Source organism: Alligator mississippiensis, chromosome 5, assembly GCF_030867095.1.
Source record: "Alligator mississippiensis isolate rAllMis1 chromosome 5, rAllMis1, whole genome shotgun sequence".
Taxonomy (NCBI): Eukaryota; Metazoa; Chordata; order Crocodylia; family Alligatoridae; genus Alligator; species Alligator mississippiensis.
Genome location: NC_081828.1, coordinates 156,209,947 through 156,233,265, shown reverse-complemented (window position 1 = coordinate 156,233,265; position 23,319 = coordinate 156,209,947). Strand labels below are relative to the sequence as shown.

At 44.9% G+C, this 23,319-nt stretch overlaps 1 protein-coding gene across 2 annotated transcripts in view; it reads right to left on the bottom strand.

Annotated features, from left to right (window-relative positions):
- Nucleotides 1-23,005, bottom strand: part of SKAP2 (src kinase associated phosphoprotein 2) — a 163,816-nt gene extending 140,811 nt beyond the window's left edge. The window contains exon 1 of one of the 2 annotated variants that reach the window (XM_059728898.1): nt 22,957-23,005. In XM_059728898.1, coding sequence (XP_059584881.1) covers nt 22,957-22,990 — 34 coding nt within the window. In that variant the 5' untranslated portion in view covers nt 22,991-23,005. The other variant, XM_006265356.4, reaches the window with a different exon arrangement.
- Nucleotides 23,006-23,319: the final 314 nt, after the last annotated feature.

Here is a 23,319-nt window from a genome sequence, read left to right as displayed (position 1 = left end):
TTTGGGGCTGATACGGATACCCAGTTTTTAAGGAGGCATATCAGCGGATACCAATACTATTTCCAATACAGTGTGGACAGCTGCCTCCAGCTGGAAAGTCCACTGTGGTGGAAGAGGAGAGTGAGATAAAAGCTTGCGATGAAGGAGGCGGCAGGGGCTTCTCACCAAGGGCTGGGCTCAGATCGGGGGCTACAGAGGCGAGTGCAGCCACCCCAAATTTCGCCATAGCTCCCTCTGTGGCGCTGCTGCCAAGCACCCGGCACAGCCCCGGCTCAACGCCCCACCTCCACCCACACTCTGGGAAGAGCCAGGGCTGCGTCAGGCACACAATGGCAGTGGTACTGGGAGGGAGCCATGCTGAAATCTGGGGCGACTGCAGCCCCTGGCCAGAAGAGCCCAGAGCAACCCCGGCTCCAGCCTACAGCTGCAGCCCACCCTGCACAGATCCAGGGGCATACTTCCCCACCCCCCTCTCCTGAGTACAAACAGCAGCAGGAGCTGCCCCCACTGACAGGTCATGGCTCCATCCTGCGCCCCACTTGGGTTGGGGCAGGGGCACCTGCCCCTGTCCCAACCCACCACAGGAAGGTGGTTGATCTGCCCCCCAATGCTCCTTCCCTCCCCGCTCCACTTCCACTACAAAGGACTTACCAGCTAGAGGCAGCTCTCCACACTACCAGGCTGTGCTCCTCACTACCCGAGTGCTGCACTGTGGCTGTGCACATGCACTGACATTTATCAGCCAAATTAATCAGCCGCATCAGGCCCATTTCCAATATGGACAAATTTCTTTATATCGGTACTGACCCGGTATCGCACCTCTAAAAATAACCTATTTAAAATTCATTTCAAAATTATGTCAACCTGTATTAAGGTCAAAACTTGAATGTATTTAAATAATGTAAGAAAAACAGTCAAGGAATACATGCACTGCCAATTTTTTAAAGAAAATTAAACCATTGAACTTAGGGAAGCCAAGAGGTTGGCATCTGAAACCAGTGTTTGTTAAAGTGATAAAGTGGTTATGACAGCTGTAGCCTCTTCTGCAGTTGTAAAGAGGATATTTTCTTTATTTCATTCAGTTAAGTTCAGTACAATGAGTAAGCTCATTCAACCTTGAGAAATTTATTAGGACTTGAAAAAGCAGGAAAGTCATTTTCCTTCTCAAATGTATGAATACAAACAAGGTGTGAGAAGATGAGATTAACTAGTTCTAAAATGTTGAAAGACCATGACAAGCCAACCAGTTCAATTAACTAACTACAGATAATGCTTCCTTTTACTTTATCTAATAAACGAGTTAATAATAAAATATGCTTTGATACACTTCTTTGTGTATCCTGTACATAATACAGCTTTATCTGCTAGAAACAATTTTAAAATGCTCATTTTTTAAAATTAAATTAATTCTAATTTATAGTAGAGGTACACTGATATATCAGTGGTATACTGGATCAGCACCAATAAAAGGAAAATTAACATAATCGACCATTGGCTTTTTTTGGCCAGTGTAGCTGATAACATCACTGATAAATGCAGCAAAAGTCTGCATGCGGCCGCAGCATGCACATGGCCAGGAATGCAGCCAGGCAACTAGGACAGCATTGTCCTGCCAGTAAATCTGTGGGAGAGAAGGGGTGGGGGCAGACTGAGGCCCCCACGGTGAGGAAGAGAGTGGGGCAGGGGCTGCCCAACCAGGACAGTGAATGTGACCCCAGGGCCAGGAGTGGGACAGAGCTACGGGCGGCAGCTGGTCCAGGGGATGTGGGGAGGGGGGGAAGGGTGGCTTCCTGCCACTGCACACACTCCCAGGGGAGGCATATGCCTCTCCAGATCGTGCACACAGTGGCAGCAGGCTCAGGGCAAGGGGCTATGGCAGCCCCTTCCTGGCAGGGAGGCTCAGCTATGCAGGGTGGGCAGCAGCAGCACTGGGAAGGGTGGCTACTGGACGCCCTGCATCTAAAAAGAAAGACCTACAAAGGATGGAGGACAGGATCCACCTCCAAGGAGGAATATTCTGCACTGGTCTCGACCTGCAGGAAAGCCAAGGCTGCGATGGAACTTCAACTGGCTACAAGTATCAAGGACAATAAAAAGTCTTTTTTAGATATGTGGGGAGCCAGACAAAAAGCAAGGGCAACATTGAATCCCTGCTAAACCAGAAGGGACAACTGAAGACCAACGCCCAGGAAAAAGCCAACTTACTAAATGGGTACTTTGCGTCGGTCTTTCACAAGTCCCATAGGACGCCCCTGCCCATTACGGGACAGGGATGCCTGGGTGAGGGCGATTCCTGGCCCTCCATCAATGCTGACCTCATGAAGGAACACCCTGAAAGGCTGGACACCTTCAAGTCAGCTGGCCCTGACAATCTACACCCCAGAATACTCAAGGAGCTGGCGAGTATCATAGCTCAGCCCCTGGCACAGATCTTCGAGAGCTCCTGGCACTCTGGTAAAGTGCCCAAGGATTCAAAGAAGGTCAATGTGGTGCCTATCTTCAAGAAAGGGAGGTAAGTGGATCCAGCAAACTACAGGCCCATCAGCCTGACCTCTATCCTGGGGAAGGTCTTAGAAAAGATTAACAAAGAGGCCATTCTTAATGGACTGGCCGATGGCAACATCCTGAGGGATAGCCAGCATGGGTTTGTTGCAGGCAGGTCGTGCCTGACCAATCTTATTTCCTTTATGACCAGGTGCCCTATCACCTGAACAAGGGAGAGGAGATTGATGTTGTATATCTCGAATTTAAAAATGCCTTCGATCTGGTATCCCATGATCACCTCTTGGCAAAACTGGCCAACTGCGGCCTCGGGTCCACCACAATCCCCTGGCTGGGGAACTGGCTCTGCAATCGGACCCAGAGAGTGGTGGTTGACAGAAGTCAATCGTCATGGTGCCCTGTGACCAGTGGGTTCCCTCAAAGCTCTGTCCTTGGACCTACATTGTTCAACATCTTCATTAATGATGTGGACATTGGAGTCAGAAGCGGACTGGCCAAGTTCACCAATGAAACAAACTTTGGGGTAAAGCATCCACACCTGAGGGCAGGAAGATGATCCAGGCTGACCTTGACAGGCTCAGGAAATGGGCAGACGAGAACCTGATAGTGTTTAACACCAAAAAATGCAAGGTTCTCCACCTTGGGAGGAAAAACCTGCAGCATGCCTATAGGCTCGGCAGTGCTACACTGGCTAGCACCACATACAAAAGGGACTCGGGGGTCATGACTGACCACAAGATGAACATGAGCCTTCAATGTGATGCTGTGGCTAGTAAAGTGAACAAAATGCTGGCTTCCATCCATAGATGCTTCTCAAGCAAATCCCAGGACATCATTCTCCCATTGTACTCAGCCTTGGTGAGGCCGCAGCTGGAGTACTGCGTCCAGTTTTGGCCTCCACAATTCAAAAAGGATATGGAGAAGCTTGAGAGAGTGCAGAGAAGAGCCATAAGCATGGTCAGAGGTCAGGAAAACAGAACTTGCGATGACAGGCTGAGAACTATGGGACTCTTCAGCCTGGAAAAACCCAGGCTTAGGGGTGGTCTGATGGTCACCTATAATTTTTTAAGGGGTGTTCACCAGGATCTGGGGGAACATTTGTTCACCAGAGCACCCCAAGGGATGGTAAGATTGAACAGTTATAATTCCTGCAAGACCATTTCAGGCTGGACATAAGGAACTTCTTTACTGTCCAAGCCCCCAAGGTCTGGAATAGCCTGCCATTGGAGGTGGTTCAAGCTCCTACTTTGAACACCTTCAAGAGAAATTTGGATGTTTATCTTGCTGGGATCCTATGACCCCAACTGACTTCCTGCCCCTGGGGCAGGGGGCTGGACTCGATCTTCCAAGGTCCCTTTTAGCACTAATATCTACAAAAAGCTATGGAATCTATTCATCTAAATTACAGAGGGATCACCTTGCTGTCCACGACAAGAAAGATCATTGTGAGAATCCTCTTGCACCATCCCCTTCCAGTTGCTAAGGAGCTCTTCCCAGAACCTCAGTGTGGGTTTAGGGCATCAAGAGGCACACCTGACATTCTTCACTGCTCACCAGCTGCAGGAAAAATGCCAGAACAATATGAACCTTTCTACACGGCCTTCTTTGACCTCACGAAAGCCTTTGACTCTGTCAACTGAGACGCAATGTGGAGGATCCTTCTGAAGTACAAGTACCCACTGAAGTTCATCACCATTCTTTGCTTGCTCCATGACGGTATGCAAGCGATGGTTCTCAGTAACAGATCCATCACAGACCCTTTTTGAGATTAAGACAGAATTGTTAAGCAAGGCTACGTCATCGCTCCAAAACTCTTCCCAATATTCCTTACTGTGATGATGCATCTGATCACCAACAAGCTTCCAGTCAGAGTGGAGCTAAAATACCAAATGGATGATAAACTGTTTAATCTCAGCCAACTCCAAGCCAAAAGAAAGACTACCCTGACCTCAACTACTGAGCTCCAGTACACTGATGGTGCTGTATCATGCACTCACTTCAGAAGCAGACCTTCAAGTAACTGTTTATGTCTTTACTAAAGCATACAAGAAAACGGGACTGACACTTAATATTCAGAAGACTAAGGTCCTCCATCAACAAGCTTTTAATGAACAATCCCTAGTTCTGATCATTCAGATTTATAGCAAAACTACGGAAAATATAGAGTATTTTCCGTACCTCGGAAGTCATCTCTCACAGAAGGCTGACATCGATAAAGAAATCTAACATCACCTCAAACATTCAAGTGCAATGTTTTGACACCCAAGGAAATGGGTGTTCAAAGATTGCAATATCAGATCCAAAACTAAGTTCATGGTTTATCAAGCAGTTGTGATCCCCACCTTACTATGAGGAGCTGAGAAGTGGACAACATACAGGAGACACCTCAAGTTGTGGAGGAGTATCATCAACTCCATCTACAGAAGATCCTTTCAATCCAGTGGGAAGACAGATGCATCAACATTAGCATCCTCTCACAAGCAAACACCATGAGCATCAAGGCAATGACCATCCAACATCAAACTTGCTGGGCCACACACATCACCTGGATTTCTGACTCCAGACTCACAAAGCATGTTTTATTCTCCCAGCTCATTTAAGGCATACACTCAAGAGGAGGACAGAGAAAGTGCTTCAAGGACATCCTCAAGGCAGCCTTGAAAAAAAAAAAAATGCAACATCAACATCAACTCATGGGAGACTATCACCCAGGACAAGCCCAGATGCAAGGATCTCAGTACTTTGAAACGTTAGGACAACAAAAGATGGAAAAGCAGGAACGACAGAAACCGTGTGTTACAAACCAAATCAAGAACTCAGAGCCACCCACCATACACAGAAACACGTTCCCAGATTGCAACAGTTTGTCAATCCCAGATAAGCCTTGTCATCTATGCTTTATCTGTAGGGCTGAAGATTCATGGAAGACAACCATCTTCCATTGCAAGGGACTGCTGATGAAAATGACCCTCCACATGTTGGAAGAGATGGCCAAGGAGGAAAATATTTGCCCCTATCTTTTAGATATTTGCTTAGTCAAAGTTATCAGCTTGAAGTGCTATCTACATAGCAAAATACAAAAGACTAGTACTAAAGTCACATTTATTTTAAAAAATGCTTACAGTGTAACCTTCAAGCCCTTTATCTAATTCATTACGGTAGTCCTCTGGAGCCTCCCATTAAATTCTGCAGGTGATCTTACTTCTTGCTGAGCAAAAATTCCAACCCTTGAGTTACTAGAGTACTGTTTGTACTCCGCAATTACAGCATCTTGATTAAGATGCTTATGCAAAACCAGAATAATGTTGATTTATAAAACTTTTACATTTCCCAAATGACCAATAAAATGTAATCTCTGATTTGGGATATACAGTGTACCCCAATTCCAATTGAGGACTAACTGTGCTGCTGATGTGACACAACTTTATTGCATGAAACTGAATGAGAAAGCAGAGATGAAAACATCACTATCATATGGGAACAAGACATATATGTATGTTTCGTCTCTACCCGCTGTGGTGAAAGTCCAGAGATAATTCTCAAGAAAAGAAAAAATCAAAATAAATCTGTGGTTTCTAAACAGCAGTGACAGGAAGGGAGGGCATTCTCTAGGGGATGACAGCTCCTTTCCATAAGACTGCAAGCATATAGGTACCAAAGTAAAACTGCCACAGAGCAAGTTACTAGTCCCTTGTATCACTGTTCTCTTCCTTAGGCCCAGAGAAAGGATCAAGTTTAAACTCAGAGGTGCTCCAGCAGAAAGTCAATTCAAAACAGATTTTTGGCAAAGAAAGCTCCCAGAGGTTCTAAGAAGTATTTTACTTGATATTGGCAGACAGAACTGACAAACACATGCTCTGTATACATGAAAAAAAAAAAAATGTCAAGTTCTCTACAATAATGCTAAGGCAAATCTTGTACACGTATGACAATGAATACAGAACCTTCAATGCCAAGATTACAATACAGGTTATTTAAAGTAAGGTAAACACATGCTCAAATTTTGTAGTTGTTCATTATTATGTAGAAAGTTTTGCATATGGAACAAATTAATTTCCATTGCATGGCTTCATGGAGCCAATCACTTCGCTGCATATACAAGATAGGAAACCTACAGTAAATTGCTCTAGACTAGGACCCAGAAAGCCCCGTGATCCAAGCTCATCTTTTCCTCACTAGTGTTTGTATTTGTTTCTGTGCAATGCACAGTCTTTGCTTTTAAGCCTAGCCTTACCTTTAGAAGAGAGTCAAGTAACATTAGCTGTAAAACGATGGAGTTGTTATCATAAAGAAGTAAGGCTGGAAAAGATCCCAAGAGATTGTCGTATTGAATGAAATAGTTTGAATGTTTGTAAAGGTTGCCCATTAGCCAGTTTCAGGAAGAAGATAAGATTTATCTCCTTATCTAGTTCATTGTTTTGGGGACTACGTGCAAAAGGTCCTGACTTTGCTTAAAGTCTTAATTTCAATTTCATCTTTTAGAAATCTTTTACAAAGAGAGCAAATATCCTGAATTCCAAGAGATCAAACCCTGAGGCCTTTTGACCAGGTTGGTAAGAAAAGGGCATTTGCAGTGATATGGAAGTTTCCCAAAGGTAATTTAAAATTCTCAACAAAGATAAAAGAATCTGTTGAGTAAGATCCGAGCCCAAATTTGGGAGCAGTGACATATTGAGTAGGAGGAACCCACTGACGGCAGCTCACTCAATAAAAATGGTAACTTACTGTCCCAATTTGGAGGTGACTATACTTGTAGAACAACGAAGGAAAAATTGCAAGTATAGCCCGGGTCCAGACTGATCACCTGAACCACCCTCTCCGTGAACACGAATCTCTTAGTTCATGCTGAAGCCGCAGAGCACCTGAAAGGGACTGAAGGAAGGGGACTTAGTCCTATCACCGCTGAAGCCAGCCTATTGAATTATATTGCTGAGCCCATTTCATTGAACCGTACTACTGAGGCCAACCCATTAAATCGTACTACTGAGGAATGAAACCATATTTTGGTATTTGGCTTCTTGGAATTCTAGGATTGTAAGTATATTATGAAAATAATAGTATTGATTCAAATTTAACTTTTAGTTGTAATTGTAGTTGTTTTTGTAACACTAATTCTTATAGTATTGTTTGGGAAGGAAGTGCATTCAGAGCATTGTTTCTGATATATGTAATTATTGTGTTTTTAATGTTTGTGGTGTTTCTTAAAGCTAAGCAGTGTTATATAAGTAGCAAAGAGTTTTAAAATAAAATTGTGTTGTATAAATTAAGTGTGTAATCATTGTGAAATCGTGCAATCAGTTAACTACTCCCCCAGCCAGTGCATCAAAACGAATCAGTAAATTGTGTGGGATTTTCTCTATTCCATAACCCACTAGAGACAGAGATCATCTAGCCAGGGACTGAACCTGCAACTTTGGTGTTATTTACACCAGGCTCTAACCAACCAAGCTAAATGGCTGCTCACTCTTTTTCTGTTGAAATGGAGAAGAAAGCTCAGCTCTCCAATGACAGATACAAATCTCATACACTGAATCTTAAGCTGAACAAGCCGAATCTCCATAATGATAGCTACTATTCTAACCACTAGCACACTCTCAAAAACAGGAATTTCACCAAGAATCCTGACCCTGAATGTTCTACCGCTGTCTAAAAAACAGTTGTGTAATCTACCAGGAGTCATATTCTTTATTATGTGGTCCACTGAGGAATAACACTAATTGAAGTAGTAGAGCTTTGGGATGGGAATCTAAAGGTCCTTGTTGTAAACCCCGTTATTAAGAAATACAGTGACTGACCTAGTCTGGTATATGAAGGAATTTCTGTTTGCAGCTTTAATTTCAAAACAATTGATTTAATCCGTAGAGGGGAAAAAAAAAAACATTTTAAAACAGGCCTTATAGTTGAACCATTATAATTTGTCAGTTACGGTGCTGCATGCAACAAAACACAGGTTGCATTATTCTGTCATGTGTCATACGTTTTCGTTGCTTCTACTGCACACTGTCAGGATGGACAACTGAGAGATAATGTGCATGCTAGTGTGCACATTATCATAATGAGGAGAATCAAGTCCCTCAGCAGAAAGGAAACTAGACCTGGAAAAGCCATGCTATTTCAAAAACCTTTAGAGAAAGACTTTGGGCTGTGTCACACGTTACATTTAGGGCACATTAACTGCACTTAAAATGCAAATGTCCACATATTCAAGCAGTAAAACATACGCTAAATGCTATCATATTGTCGCAAAGTTAGGACTTTTCACGGGAGAAATATCTCCGGATGATATTAAATAGCATGTGTTCTGCTATCATCCAAAAACTCAACAGAAATAATATAAGCAATTTGCAGTCCCAGAGATGGGACCAACAATCATCTAATTGTCACCAGAGTCTCAACCAGCCCTAGTGAAGTGTCTGTTGGCCTTGAACCAGCCCTGGTGCAGTGCAAACATGTTTTTTAGGATCTGCAAACATGCAGGTCCAGAGTCTTGAACCAACTCCAGTGAGTCAGCCCCTGCACTACACCAGCTGATTACCAGTCCCAACACCAGGACCACACCAGGGCCAGTTCAAGACCCGAGCTCCCCATGTTTGCAGCTCCTAAAAATGCTGTTTGCACTACACAGTTCAGCACCTCAGTACAGTTTCGGACCTTGGATCTACGATCAGCAAGCTGGAAATCATGTTAGCGATCATGGTAAATACTACCATGCAACTGCTCAGAACATGTTCTAATTTTCAGTATGGTAGTAAGGCTTACTATGACCTAAATAAAATATGTTCCAAGTGTCCCATGTGACAAGGCCTTTAAATATATTCATGTGAATTGTAAACATTTGGTTTTCTACTATTCACAGTTAATGAACTGCATTATTTTATGAAGTGTGCTCTAGCAAAAGTATTTGCATGATGAAATGAATGTCAGATACAAAACTGAAAAGATCAAGAACTGAAAAGAAGCAATTTGCAAATGTATCTGACAATATAGGCTACAAATTGATAAGGAAGGGGAAAGTGAACTAAAATGATACTGTCCGTTTCAGCTGTAATACTTTGTTTTGCTTAAATCCTACTTGCCAGTACATCAAAAGCTCAAAGGCTATTTTTACATTACTTGATTTTACATCTTTTGTATAGAAAAGTTATTTTTGTTTTCAATTGTCAGTGTAAACATACAGCAATGACGTGTGCAAAGCCCAAGCATTTCAAAGTGTCTATTCAGACAACTTTGCCCATTATCAAAAACTGTACAGAGTATTAAACAAAGCCCTATTCCTAAACACCTCACTCACATTTATAAACAGCTTACTCTGATGAGTTTTATAAAGTCAAAAAGAACTATTTCATGCATAAAAACTATGCAAGTGAATTTTTCAGGATATGGAGAAGAAAACTTGAAGGAAAAAAATATATAAACTCTCAAATCTCAAAAAAACATTGCTATCTTAACACGCTACTGCAACCCAGGCAATGAGACAGCATTTTATTAATCATTTCAAACTCAAAATAGTTGCTTGCGTAGTGTATTACTTAATGTAGTAATCATCTGCTGCACTGCCTGCAAAAACACTTTAGGCCAGTGGAACTTGAACTTGTAGAGCAATGGGCTGCTACTTCGCTCCAGCAGGGGAGAAAGGAGAGAGAGAAGGACGAGGTGGCAGCCAATGTCAGATGGAGGGGAGATGTTACCAAATAAGCAGCATTTGCCAAAGGGAAGGGGAGAGGCCAGATCCAGTCACTTCTGGGGCACGTCCAGCCAATAGGCTGTTGTAGATTGAGGATCACTGCTCAACCCCGGAACCACAGGCCAGATCCGTGCTGCCAGCCCACAGGACTCCCCAAAACACTGGGGAAACTGGCAGGGGCACAGCGGCAGCAGCATTAATAGCTGCTCCCCTGCTGCCAAATTTCTGGACCTGTGGGGAGCTCCAACAGGCTGGATAACAGGGCCCTGCACAATGGATCATGCCAGCCTGACCCCACACTACTCATCCAGCCCACAGAGCCAGATGGCTGGGCACTACTGCTTTAGGTGATGTACTTTGCAAATATGACTAGCTTCAAATGGACAACCATGCATCTCTCACCTATCTGTATTCTAGTTTTAGGAGGCAGTTAACCAACATGACTGCAGAATTCACACCTAATCCACCCTTCAGGAACAGGCCTAAAAAAAATTCACTTGCATAGTTTTTATGAACATGAGCCGCCAATGCCAGACTGCAGCCATCAAGGCCAGCCATACCTTGTCATGCATCCAAAGGTTCATCTCAAGCCGGTCCAGAGAGGTGATACTCCCCCTCTATGCGACTTTGGTCAGGCCACAGTTGGAGTACTGCATCCAGTACTGGGCGCCACACTTCAAAAGGGATGTGGCCAGCCTGGAGAGGGTTCAGAGGAGGGCCACCCGCTTGGTGAGAGGGCAGCAGGACAGGCCCTACGAGGAGAGACTGAAGGACCTGAACCTGTTCAGCCTCAGCAAGAGGAGGCTGAGGGGGGACCTGGTGGCTGCCTACAAGCTCATCGGGGGGGATCAACATCAAATAGGCAGAGCTCTTTTCTCCCCAGCACCACCTGGGGTGACGAGGAACAATGGTCATAAGCTGATGGAGAATAGGTTTAGGTTGGAGATCAGAAGGCAATTTTTTAAAGTTAGGCTGGCCAAAATCTGGAACCAGCTTCCCAGGGAGGTGGTCCTCGCCCCTACCTTGGGCAAATTCAAGAGGAGGTTGGACGAACACCTGCCTGGGGTCTTGTGAACCCAGCATTCATTTCTGCCTCTGGCAGGGGGTCAGGCAAGATGATCTGTTCAGGTCCCTCCTGACCCTAGCTACTATGAAACTAAGGTATTGAACAACCAGCTCTGCATCTACCTATCCATTTGCACTATAAATCTCCTGAACTGAAATCTATGCAATAACATTTGAAGATAAGGCTTTTCTCCCCAGCATGAAGTTCAACCCAGAGTTTACTAAGCTGCTTCTCATTTTTCCCTCATTTATATTTATACAGAAACAAAATAGCTATTATCAAATAAGAATGAAGACAGACCTGCCACTATAAAACAGATAGCTGAAAATAACACACTAATATAGACCAGCAAATATTTAGACCATCTTTTGGCCACACACAATCTTTATGAGCAATTCCAGTTACCTTAAAGCACCATAAGCAAGCCCATTTCTTCTAAAATATCACCAACATAAACTTAATTTACTGATAACAAATAAATATCCAGCAGTTTCCCTCAGGGATTTGTGGAACAAAAGCACACAAAGATTCCTTAAGCCCTAAACTGAAATCAAACACCTAAGACTAGAGGTACACCGATACACTGGTCCACACCGATATGAAGAAAATTTTCTGATTTGGAAATCAGCCTGATGCAGCCAATAATTTGTCCGATAAATGCCCATGCACGTGTGCAGCTGCAGCGCAGCACATAGGCAGTGAGGAGCAGAGCCGGCAGAGCCAGTGTGGAGTACTGCATGCAGCTGGTAAGTCTGGTGTGGTGGAAGGCCCCAGCCTGCCACGAGCAGATCTGGGGGCACATCCCCCCCCAGCGCCCTCCCAGATGAGCGGCAGAAGCAACAGCAGGAGCCACCAGACAAGCACTGGATGAGTCGCATGCACCAGCAGGAGCCGCCCCTCCCTCCCTTCCCACCTGACCACCCTCCCCCACCCCCCAAGCCATGCCTCAGTCCTGCCTCAGCCCCGGCCCGCAGTTGCAGCCTGCCCCACACCACACAGATCCAGGGGTACACATCCCCCCCCCCCTTCCCAGACAAGCCACTTGCAGCTCTGTCCTGAGCCCCTCCCCACCCCGGCTGATGAGCACCTGCCCATGCCCCAGCCCCATTCCCTCCCTCACTGCAGGGGCTTGAAGAGCTGCATATCAACAACTGGATCGGTATCGGCCAATATGCTTCCTTTAAAATCAGCTATTGGTATCGGCCCCAAAAAATTTATCAGTGCACCCCTACCTAGAACATGGCAAAGAAGTTATATCCAGGACAGAATTTTAATCTCACTATTTGGGGAGCTAAGCCTCCCTTCCCAACACTCAGAAGATGACTAAACAGCAGGTTCTAAAATATGTAGGAGCGGTGGGGGCCAGCAGCAACAGCATACTAATACAAATCAAGATCAGGTTACAAAGTGATTCCAAAAGAACCACAACAAACAACATTAAGGATTAATGTAAGATTTATACTATATGCCATAGAAACAGCATCTATTAGGGTTTGTTGACATACGATTGGGAAAGAAACAAAAACTCAGCCACATGAGAAAGACAAACTCCATGTTAATTGAAAAAGACAAACCAAATGAGTAATGAGTACATATAAAATAGCCTGTGCCATTTTTATCACCCAAATGACACTTATTGCCAAATTTATGACAGAGACAGTCAAACTATGTTTCAAAACACTGGAGTTATATTTTTAACCAGGAATGCCTGTGTGTGGCTTTTTACCACACTGTCTAGTCTCATTTTATTACTATCAAAGTACATATTAATATATACTAAGTATATGTCTACCTCAGATGTATATATGATCCTTATGTTTTATTCTGTAAATCTAGATTCTTCCATAATGAATGAACATTAATTTCAACAATGCCAGTCTGAACAATGCATTGCAGTAAATAACTACACATCAGTTTTAAAAGTAATGGAGAAAGATTACTTTCTACTTAGCTGCATTTTGTTTGTGATGGGGAAGCAAAGGAGCAGATCCAGCAACAACTGACATGGAGGCAAGAGCAAGATAGCTGGTTTCTCAGTACCATGCCCATAGGAAAAAGTTAAATCTGATAAATTAAACATATTTAACCCATGCAGAAGATCCACGATTTTGTGCATCATGCATCTCCCCATTCTTCCCCACCCTACCTCCAAGCAGCCTAGTGCCTGGAAACAGCTTTGTAAAGAGCTGGATACATTTTGTTTCATTCAAAGAAAAAAGGTTAAGAAATTTCAGTCAAGTGAAATGAGGTCTGGAAACTAGTAAAATAACAAGACTGAATGATGAATAGTTGTTAGGAAAGAAAGTCAGAAAGACAAGACTAGATCTCTTCCCAGCTATTAGGTATCTAAATAGCATTTAGACACCTTTGGATTTAAGCTTCAAGCCTGAAAAGCTGTTATTGTAACAGGCACATAGATCCATCTTGATGCTCTCTGTGACTCAGCCTTAAGGCCAAGGTGAAGGCCTGTTACAAAAAGTAGAAGCCTTAATTTTTTTCAGGACTTGAGCAGTACAGGAGCACTGCACTCATACTCTCAGAAGCCCAAGTACTTCTTATCAAATAAAAGTTGGAATAGGATCTGCCCCAAAAAACTTAACAGACTGCAACTAAGTTTTTTTGTTCAGTGGCACAATAAATAAAATTGAAGGAGAGAAGTAGGTGTCAGACACAGGGAATAGGTATCTTCATTACTCTCTTCATAACTGTTTAATGTTAGCCTAGAAAAGATATCCCTTCATAAATTGCTATAAAACATGAAACTATGCCTTACTGTAGTCACAGACGCCAGCGATGAGACAGACTGTGCCATGCATAGTGTTTAAAAGGTCTCATCGGTCAACTAAAACAATTGAAGTAAAACCCCAATAGTGAAATTACCAGTAAGACACCAATGAACACGTACGCACTTAAAATTCAGCAAACATTTCCAACCAATACCATCGGTGGCCAGAATCTGCTGCTACAATTTGTATACTAATAAAAGAAATAAACCAGGCACCTTTTGAGAGACATCACCCCCAAACCACACTCCCAGGACTAGGCAGAAACCAAAGCTTATGAAATGTGAGCCAGCAAATAATAATTTTAAAACAGCTCTTTCCCTTAACATGGAGTAAAGGAAAGAAAAAAAAAAAGAGGAAGGAAGTGTAATCATTATAGAAACATACTGCAAAGGTCTCACCATGTTCTCACTGATGTCCATGACTCAGTTAATTCTACTTAAATTGCAAACCTAAATTACTAGTAAGACACCAACAAAGACTAGATGAAACTGAAAGCAGCAACCAACCCACAAATATTATCAATCTCCCCACACACGCGCTTACCAAAACTGAAAAATCTGTCCTTTCTAAAGGCCTAAATTTCTGTCCAGAAAAAACACCCTAATAAAATACTTCAATGTGGAGAACTAGAAGAATTCTTCCCACGCCTGCACCTCAAAGAATATTTCCACGACCAAACTGAACCCACTCCCAACAACAACTCATTCTCTGACAACATTCAGGAAAGAATCAATGCCAAAAAGCCCAAAAAACCATCAGATTGGACACCTCGCAGTGGACAAAACCCTAACCTTGACTGCTACATTTACTGCTTCAGGGAAAGAATGAACAATGAAATAATCAGCAACACACGCCACCACAACAACCTCTCTCTACCAGAGAAAAAGGCCACAGAATTTCTAAGATCTAACCACCAAATAGTAATAAAACCAGCAGATAAAGGAGGAGCCATAGTCATCCTAAACCGTGAGGATTACATAAAGGAAGCCAAGAGACAGCTCTCTGACACCACATACTACAAAGAACTACAAGAAGATCCTACTCCCCTTTTCACCAAAAAACTCAACAATACCATCAAATCATTTCCATCAAGACTACAAGAAAAACTACAGACCTTGATCCCCCCGCTACCTAACCCAGGGACTTTTTACATGCTCCCTAAAATTCACAAACAAGGGAACCCTGGCAGACCTATCATATCCAACCATGGGACCCTAACTGAGGAAATATCAGGTTTCGTTGAATCAATCCTAAAACCGCTTGTCACCCACAGAGCAAGTTTTGTACAAGACACTACAGACTTTCTACAGAAACTTAAAAACATAGACCACCTTCCCAGCAACACACTCCTAGCCACCATGGACGTTACCAGCCTATATACCAACATCCCACACCAGGATGGCATCCAAGCCTCCATTACATATCTACAGAAACAAGATTACAACCCAGAATACAGACCCAAAGATATTACTGACTTTATACACTTCATCCTCACACACAACAATTTCACTTTTAATAATCAACACTTCCTCCAAATGATGGGAACAGCTATGGGCACCAAAATGGCCCCACAGTATGCCAACCTTTTTATGAGCCACCTGGAAGAAGACTTCCTTAAGAACTGCACCATCAAACCCTTGCTATACTTAAGATACATCGATGACATCTTCATCATTTGGACTGAGAACCTGCAATCTCTGATTGAGTTCCATCAGAAATTCAAGTCATCATCCCTCCATCCGACTTCCTTTAGAATACTCCAGCACCAACATCTCCTTTTTAGACACAATGATCAGTATCCAGAAGGGTAAAATACAGACCACGGTATACAAGAAACCCACAGACCAACATACATATCTGCACAGAACCAGCAATCACCCTAAACGCACCAAAAAAGCTGTGATATACAGCCAAGCCCTCAGATACCACCGCATTTGTACTGAAGAGAACACCCGGGATCACCACCTCACCAATCTTAAAAAGGCTTTCACCCAGCAAGGACACTCCTCCAGAGAGGTAGATCGCACGTTTGAAAGAGCCACCTGGATACCACGTGAAGAGCTGCTGCAGTACAGAAGAAAAACACCCACAAATCGCACACCGCTGGTTATGACATATCACCCATCCCTTGAACCTGTACGGAAAATCCTCAAAAAAATTGCAACCCATATTAGGAAAAGACCCTATTCTTAAAAAGATCTTCCCAGAGCCACCCATCCTAGCCTTCAAACAAGCACCGAACCTCGCCAGCCTCATCACCAGAAGCAAACTTCCTCAAGCCCAGAACACACCAAAAGGATCCAGACCGTGCCAGGACAAGAAATGCAAAACCTGCCAACACATCTCCACCACCCCCACTATTACTACACCCCACAACAGAGCCATCAGCATCCCTGGATCCTACAGCTGCACCTCCAGAAATGTAATATACCTCATCCAATGCACCAAATGCCCTGATGGAAGATATGTAGGAGAGACCAAACAACAACTGCGCACCAGACTGAACGCACACCAGAAATCTATCAAAGACAGAAATACCCAATTACCGGTGGGGGCACATTTCTCACAGGAGGGCCACTCTCTCTCCAGTCTCTCAGTCCTGATCCTCAAGGGAAACTTACACACAACACTTCCCAGAGATGAGCCTATGAGCTCCATTTCATCAACCTGCTGGATACTAGAGATCATGGACTAAACACAGACATTGGATTTTTGATACATTATAATCTGCCTGGCAACTGACTCCCCAGCCCAGCCCAGCCCAGCCCAGCCCAGCCCAGCCCAGCCCAGCCCAGCCCCTGGCTTCTTTACTTTTCATTCCATCCAGGAAGAGCACACACCAACTGCTGAAGCTTCCTTAGCCTGACGAAGGGTTTTTGAACCCGAAAGCTTGCTTAATAACTATTCTCCAACCATTTGGGTTGGTCTAATAAAAGATATCAAATTCACCCAAGGAACCTTGTCAACAAACACATACGCACTTAAAATTCAGCAAATATTTCCAACCAACACGACTGGTGGCCAGAATCTGCTGCTACAATTTGCTACCCTCGCCATTCGCAGGGGATACACTCTTCTATCCCCCGAGAACAGTCAAATACATGAATAAGGCACTGCGTTCAGGAACGCCGTGCCCCCGGCGGCTGCGGGAGACGGAGGGGCACAGCTGCACTGGCAACGGTGGGAGCATGGCGGCAGCAAGCACGGAGCTCCGAAGGAACTCCTTTAAGAGTATTAAATCCCCATTTTCAAAAAAGAGAGAAGGGAAGACCAGGGCAACTATAGGCCCATTAGTCTTACTTCGATCTGGGGAAGCTCTTTGAGAAGATTATCCAGGAGCATATCTGGGAAGGACCAGCAGGGGGGATGATGCTTAGGGGCAACCAGCACGGGTTCATTAGGGGCAGGTCCTGTCAGACCAACCTGATTGCCTTCTAAGATCAGGTCACAAAATCAATGGACACAGGTGTCACGGTGGATGTAGTCTTTCTGGACTTCAGGAAGGCCTTTGACATTGTCTCCCATCCCATTCTCATTCAAAAGTTAGGGGGTTGTGGCATTGATGCCTACACAGTCAGATGGATCGCAAATTGTCTGAGGGGCCACACCCTGAGAATGGTGGTAGATGGGTCATATTCGACCTGGAGGGATGTGGGCAGTGGAGTCCCCTAGGGCTCAGTCCTCACTGTTCAATTTCTTTATCAGCGACTTGGATGAGGGGGTGAAAAGCACCCTGTTCAAATTCACTAACGACACCAAGATTTGCGGTGAGGTGGGCACACTAAAAGGGAGGGACAGGATACAGCTAGACCTGGACAGGTTACAGGGGTGGAAGAATGAGATTAGGATGGGATTCAAAACTGATGAGTGCAGGGTACTGCATTTGGGCAGTAAGAACCAGCAGCATACTTATAGGCTGGGGGACTCCCTTCTTGAAAGCACAGAGGCAGAAAGAGATCTTGGAGTCATTAACGATTCCAAAATGAACGTGGGCTGCCAATGTGAGGACGCAGTCAGTAAGGCTAACAGCACCTTGTCATGTATCCACAGATGCATCACAAGCAGGGCCAAGGAGGTGATCCTCCCCCTCTATGCGACACTGGTCAGGCCACAGTTGGAGTACTGCATTCAGTTCTGGGCACCTCACTTCAGGAGGGATGTGGACAGCATTGAGAGGGTCCAGAGGAGGGCCACTCGCATGATCCAGGGACTGCAGGGCAGAGGCTATGCAATCTGAGCCTGTTCAGCCTTCACAAGAGAAGGCTGAGAGGGGACCTGGTGGCCGTCTATAAGCTTACCAGGGAGGACCAGTGGGGAATGGGAGAGACCCAGTTCCCCCGAGCACCTCCCAAAGTAAAAAGGAATAACTGCCATAAGTTGCTGGAGATTAGGTTCAGTCTGGACATTAGAAGCCACTACTTCATGGTCAGGGCAGCTAGAATCTGGAACCAACTTACAAGAGAAATGGTGCTGGCTCCCACCTTGGGGGTCTTTAAGAGGAGGCTTGATAATTACCTAGCTGGGGTCATATGAGCCCAGTTCTCTCTCCTGCCCAGGGCAGAGGGTCAGACTTGAAGATCTAAGTAGGTCCCTTCCAACCCTACATCTATGAATCTATTTAAGGTGCAGGTTCAGCATTTGCAAACATTTGAAACCGCAAATGTCGAACAAGCAAATAGCGAGGGTTTCCTGTACAAAATATTGACCTTTCTGGAAAGTGTGAACACTTCTCTTATTTGCAAAATCCCTTTGAATTTCAATGGGGCAAAAATCCTCAGGCTGGCAAAGTGACTTTTCTTTAATCAATGACATTCTGTTGAAGTATTGCTGGGAAATACATTTTTGAAGAATGCAAGCAAAAGAAGGAAACTGGCAAAAACAGCAACATTTTAATAGTATGCCCAGGCCCACACTGCCACCAAAGTAGCATTATCAGAAGACAATGCACTGGGAACTCCAAGTAGAGCTGGTTTCAGGAGAGGCAAGAACAAATAGCCTCCCTCTCTTCCCTCTGCTCCCTCTCCCCAAAACAAATCCCACCCATCACTCCTATGGTCCATCTGCCTTTTGGAGGCAAATGGACAAGGAACACACACACACACCACACACTTTTCAAGGGAAATGGAGAAATAGAAGAAAGAGCACACAGGTGGAATCTCACTCAATATAAGCCAAGAACATGCTTGGAGGGATCCAATGCCTCTCTCAAGGTACTGCCAGGGGAAAGAACTCTGCCTCCTACCCAGAGAAGAGAATGGAAGAAAAAAAAAAGTGCATGCCCACTAGACAGGGTTACCACAACTATCCCCTGGAACAATCATGTTACTACAGTAAGTCTTCTCGCAACCTAAAAAAAGTGTTCTTTTACTGCCAACTAATGTAACTGCAAAGTCTGCATAAAATTTAGGCTCCACTAACACACAATTACTACGATCGTTACAGTTGCACACAGCAGAAGTTATGTTAGGTACCTAATAAAGGAGTCAAAAGTTAGGGAGTTTCTTGTTCAACCTTAATTTAGCCTTTAATTACATGATGCACATACTATTTTTCCCCACCAAGGCTCCTACTTTATTCAGTGCTCTAGATGGACAGTGCACTGGAAAACAATCAGTGTTATACAGCGAGTGAGAAAGTTGGTGTGATACTTACTTCATTTCTTGCAGAACTTGGAAGGGTTGCAGATAATGAGGGCACGGAAAGAAAGATAGGTCATGTGGTTAAAGGGAAGTGACTGCCACTCAGGCAAACTTAGTTCTAACCGTGCCTTGGCCAGAGTTCCTGTGTGATCAGTCAAATTTTTCATAACTGGCCACAAACTTCATGTTCCTCATCTGAAGTCTGATATGAAGAAAAGATGAACAGTTACAACTACATTAAGACAACAGAATCGCTACTGGTGGAAAAAAAAAAGAGTACCAACTAGAACTGGGGTGTCAAATACACAGCATGGGACTCCTGAAAGAGGCCCTGCCCCTAAATTCCTGGCTGTCACTGAATTCTGGGGTGTGAAGCCCCACTGGGGACACATTTCAACAGTGGTGGGGCAAGTGACAGCTGCATTAATTCTCAGGGCTCCCTGATGCCACTCAGCCTACTACTGCCCCCAGAGACAAGTCTAGCTCCAGGCTGGAGGACCCAATGTGTTTCACATCCCTACCCTAAATGAACACACATACGAGTTCTGATCCAACTTTACAACCGATTTAACTTGTGGCCTCGACCATGTCTCTTTCTCAGTTTCCTCACCTGTAAAAGGGGGGATAAATAATACTCTCGAACTTCACAGCAATGACAAATTTAGTAACATTTGCAAGCCACTCAGACATTACATTAACAAACTTCCTAGAAAACGCCATCAGGAAAAAAATACTATCCATATTCCCTGCATTCTTTGTCTGATGTGAAGTAAAAAAAGGCAAAAGCCACTAACTTAAAGCTGAAGATAAAACACTGAATACAGCTGCTTCTTTTCTCAAGCACCAGTAATCCTTCATGCAGAACAAGACATAAATTCTGTGTAAAAAATACTGTATAATCACATGATTAAAGTGTATACTATAATGTATACATGCAAGAGAGGCAACTGATTTTTCTTGTGCAACCTTAACTCTGATAGGTCTCAACTTTCAGGTCTTTTAGTTTGCAACCTAAAGACAGTTTTTTTAACTTAATGTTTTGGGGCAGGAGGGAGATGAATATTAATACTAGTGATCCTGTCATACAAGAATATTAGTGAAATTTTAAGCTAAATAGCAAAATCCCTGCTATGGACACAGCTATGCCAGTAAAGAGGGTTTTTGTTTTGGGTGGTGGGAGGTGGAACTATGCCAGCAAAAATCCCCTTCTGTCAGCATACACTGCATCTTCACTAGGGGGCTCTGCTAACACAGATATAATGACAATGCTCCATAGTGTAGACAAGCCCTTTTTCTCCCCTCGTCAATTCAGCAAAGACACATGCCAGTGAGTTAGCCAAAAAAAGGCCAGGTATTACTTTCCCCATGCCCGTCTATATTTGTTACACTCCTGTGGGTTAGAGAGGAGCGTGTCTCAGCTGCACAGATATTTTACTCAGCCCAGAAGCACAACTAACTGGACAAGTATTAAAAGTACTTAATACATATTAGTGTACATTACATTGCAAGCATGCATTCCATAAAGTTAGATATTTTTTCACATTTTTTGAGATTTTACAGTACTTATTTCTAATTAAAATAGTTGTTTAAACAAACATTACAACTAGTAATTTTTTCAGTACTTCCTATCCTTTAATTTGGGCATTACTAATAACGCAAGTTAAGATATAACATCTGTTCTAAAAGAGCTAGAGGGACTTAATCGGATTCAGGGGACACTGCCATCCAGTGACCTGTACATTACAATGCTTCTGTAATCAATGAGACCCTCCAGAAATGACTCCCTCACATTCTGTGTATATGGGATGTCACCAGTAACAGCACAGCCAAGTAGAAGAGAAAGGTTCAAGTGCCAGAGACAGCTGAGGCAGATGGACTTCCATTGGGATGGCCTTCATACTCCTGCAGAACTCCAAAAGAGTCTGTGTGGCCCCCTAGGAATTGTCCAGTTTTGGAAGTGGTCCCTTGTAGCCTATTTCTACAAGGCTGATAGCCTCTCGCCATCCCACATGACAGGTTTCCTTCCTGCAACCTGTCACATGGCTTTTTACTGAAAAAAAAGAAAACAGGGTGTGGGAGAGGGAGGTGTGGTACAGGACAGTATTTTCAGAACCGTTAGTGATCTCCCTACTACAATTACTCCCTGTATCAATACTACTCTCGTTTTGAAGATAGGTTGAAGCTTTCCGAGTCTGATTTTTTTCTTTTTCTTCTCAAATTGAGCACTTAGTATCAAGCACCTGAATAAGTAGCCCAATAGTAAGAGGTGCTGAACTGAAACAGCGCTGAATAGGAGATGTGGGTTCTGAGTACTTCTGGAAAGGAAGCCTCGTCTCCAGGTGCCCCACGCGAACTCCCTAGTTTGAGAAGCAGAAAGTTGAACAAGTGGTTGAACGAAGCAGCTGTAACCAGTCACACAGATGTTGGCAGCAATGAGGAACAGACGCACGCACACACTCCAGTGCTTGATCAGAGGACGATACTCACCTGCACACTGAAGTTGTCCAAGCACTCAGCTCATGCATTTTGATTTTTAAGTAATTTTAAAAGAAAGAAAAAAAAAAAGTCAAGCGTACAACTCAGTGGTGATCAGTAACACAAAGCCCTATTAAGGACCAGCCGGAAAGGAAATACATTGCCTTTAAAGCTTCTCTTCCAGGCACAACCCTTAGCAGGCTTTTGTGAGGAGAAATCGCTCCCGACCAGGTGGGCATCGCACACTTCCGCGCTGCCATGCAAATACCAACACTTGTCCGCTAACAACCGCGACAGGCATCGCATGCAAAGTCTAAAGAGCTAACAAGCCCCGAGGCGCGCAGCCTTTCCCCACCGGTGCCTTCTGCTCGGTGCCAGCCCCGGCCCCGGGGAAGGTCTGGACACAGCGCGCTGCACCTGAGCGCGCGCCGGACGCCCCCCTGCTGCAGCCCGGCCAAAGGCTGCACTTTCCGCCGCCGCCTCTCTCCGCTCGCGGGAAACTTTCAAAGGCAGGAGGCGGCGCCGAGCCGCGGGCAGCCTGGACAAAGCGCGGCTGCGCCCCCACTCCACTCCACTCCACTCCGCCCCGCCCCGCCCCGCCCGTTACCTGCCAGGAGGCTGCTGATGTCCTCGGGGACGGCGGAGGAGCCGCTCATGCTGAGCGGGGCGGAGGCCGCAGCCGGGACACAGGAGGCAGCGCAGCGCAGCGCAGCGCAGCCCCGCCCCGGCCCGGCCCGGCCCTGCAGGAGGAAGCCAGCGGCGCCCCGGGCGCGAGGGGGCGGGGCCTTCCCGCACACCACTTACCCCGCACTGAAGGCCCCGCCCCGCGGCCGCGCATGCGCGCTCCCCGAGGGGCGCCGGGCTTCCAGCCGCCGCCGGGTTGGCCCAGCACCGCCCCAGCGGCTGGCACGTGATGGCGGCGCGCCTGTCATTTTTCATCGCGGGGAGGGAGAAGGCGTCGTCCAGGCAACCTCCACTTGCCCGGATCAAAAATGGCACCCGTCATCCCTCCGTCCGAATGGGAGGGAATCGGCTTTCCTATTGGTCGACCTGCTTCCGACAGTTCCTCTCTGATTGGATAATTGTTTATCTTTTCCCGCCCCCTTCCTCTTTCGGGGGAGGTCCTATGTTCGCTTCTGCTTTCTGGGCTCACGCACATCTAGTCGG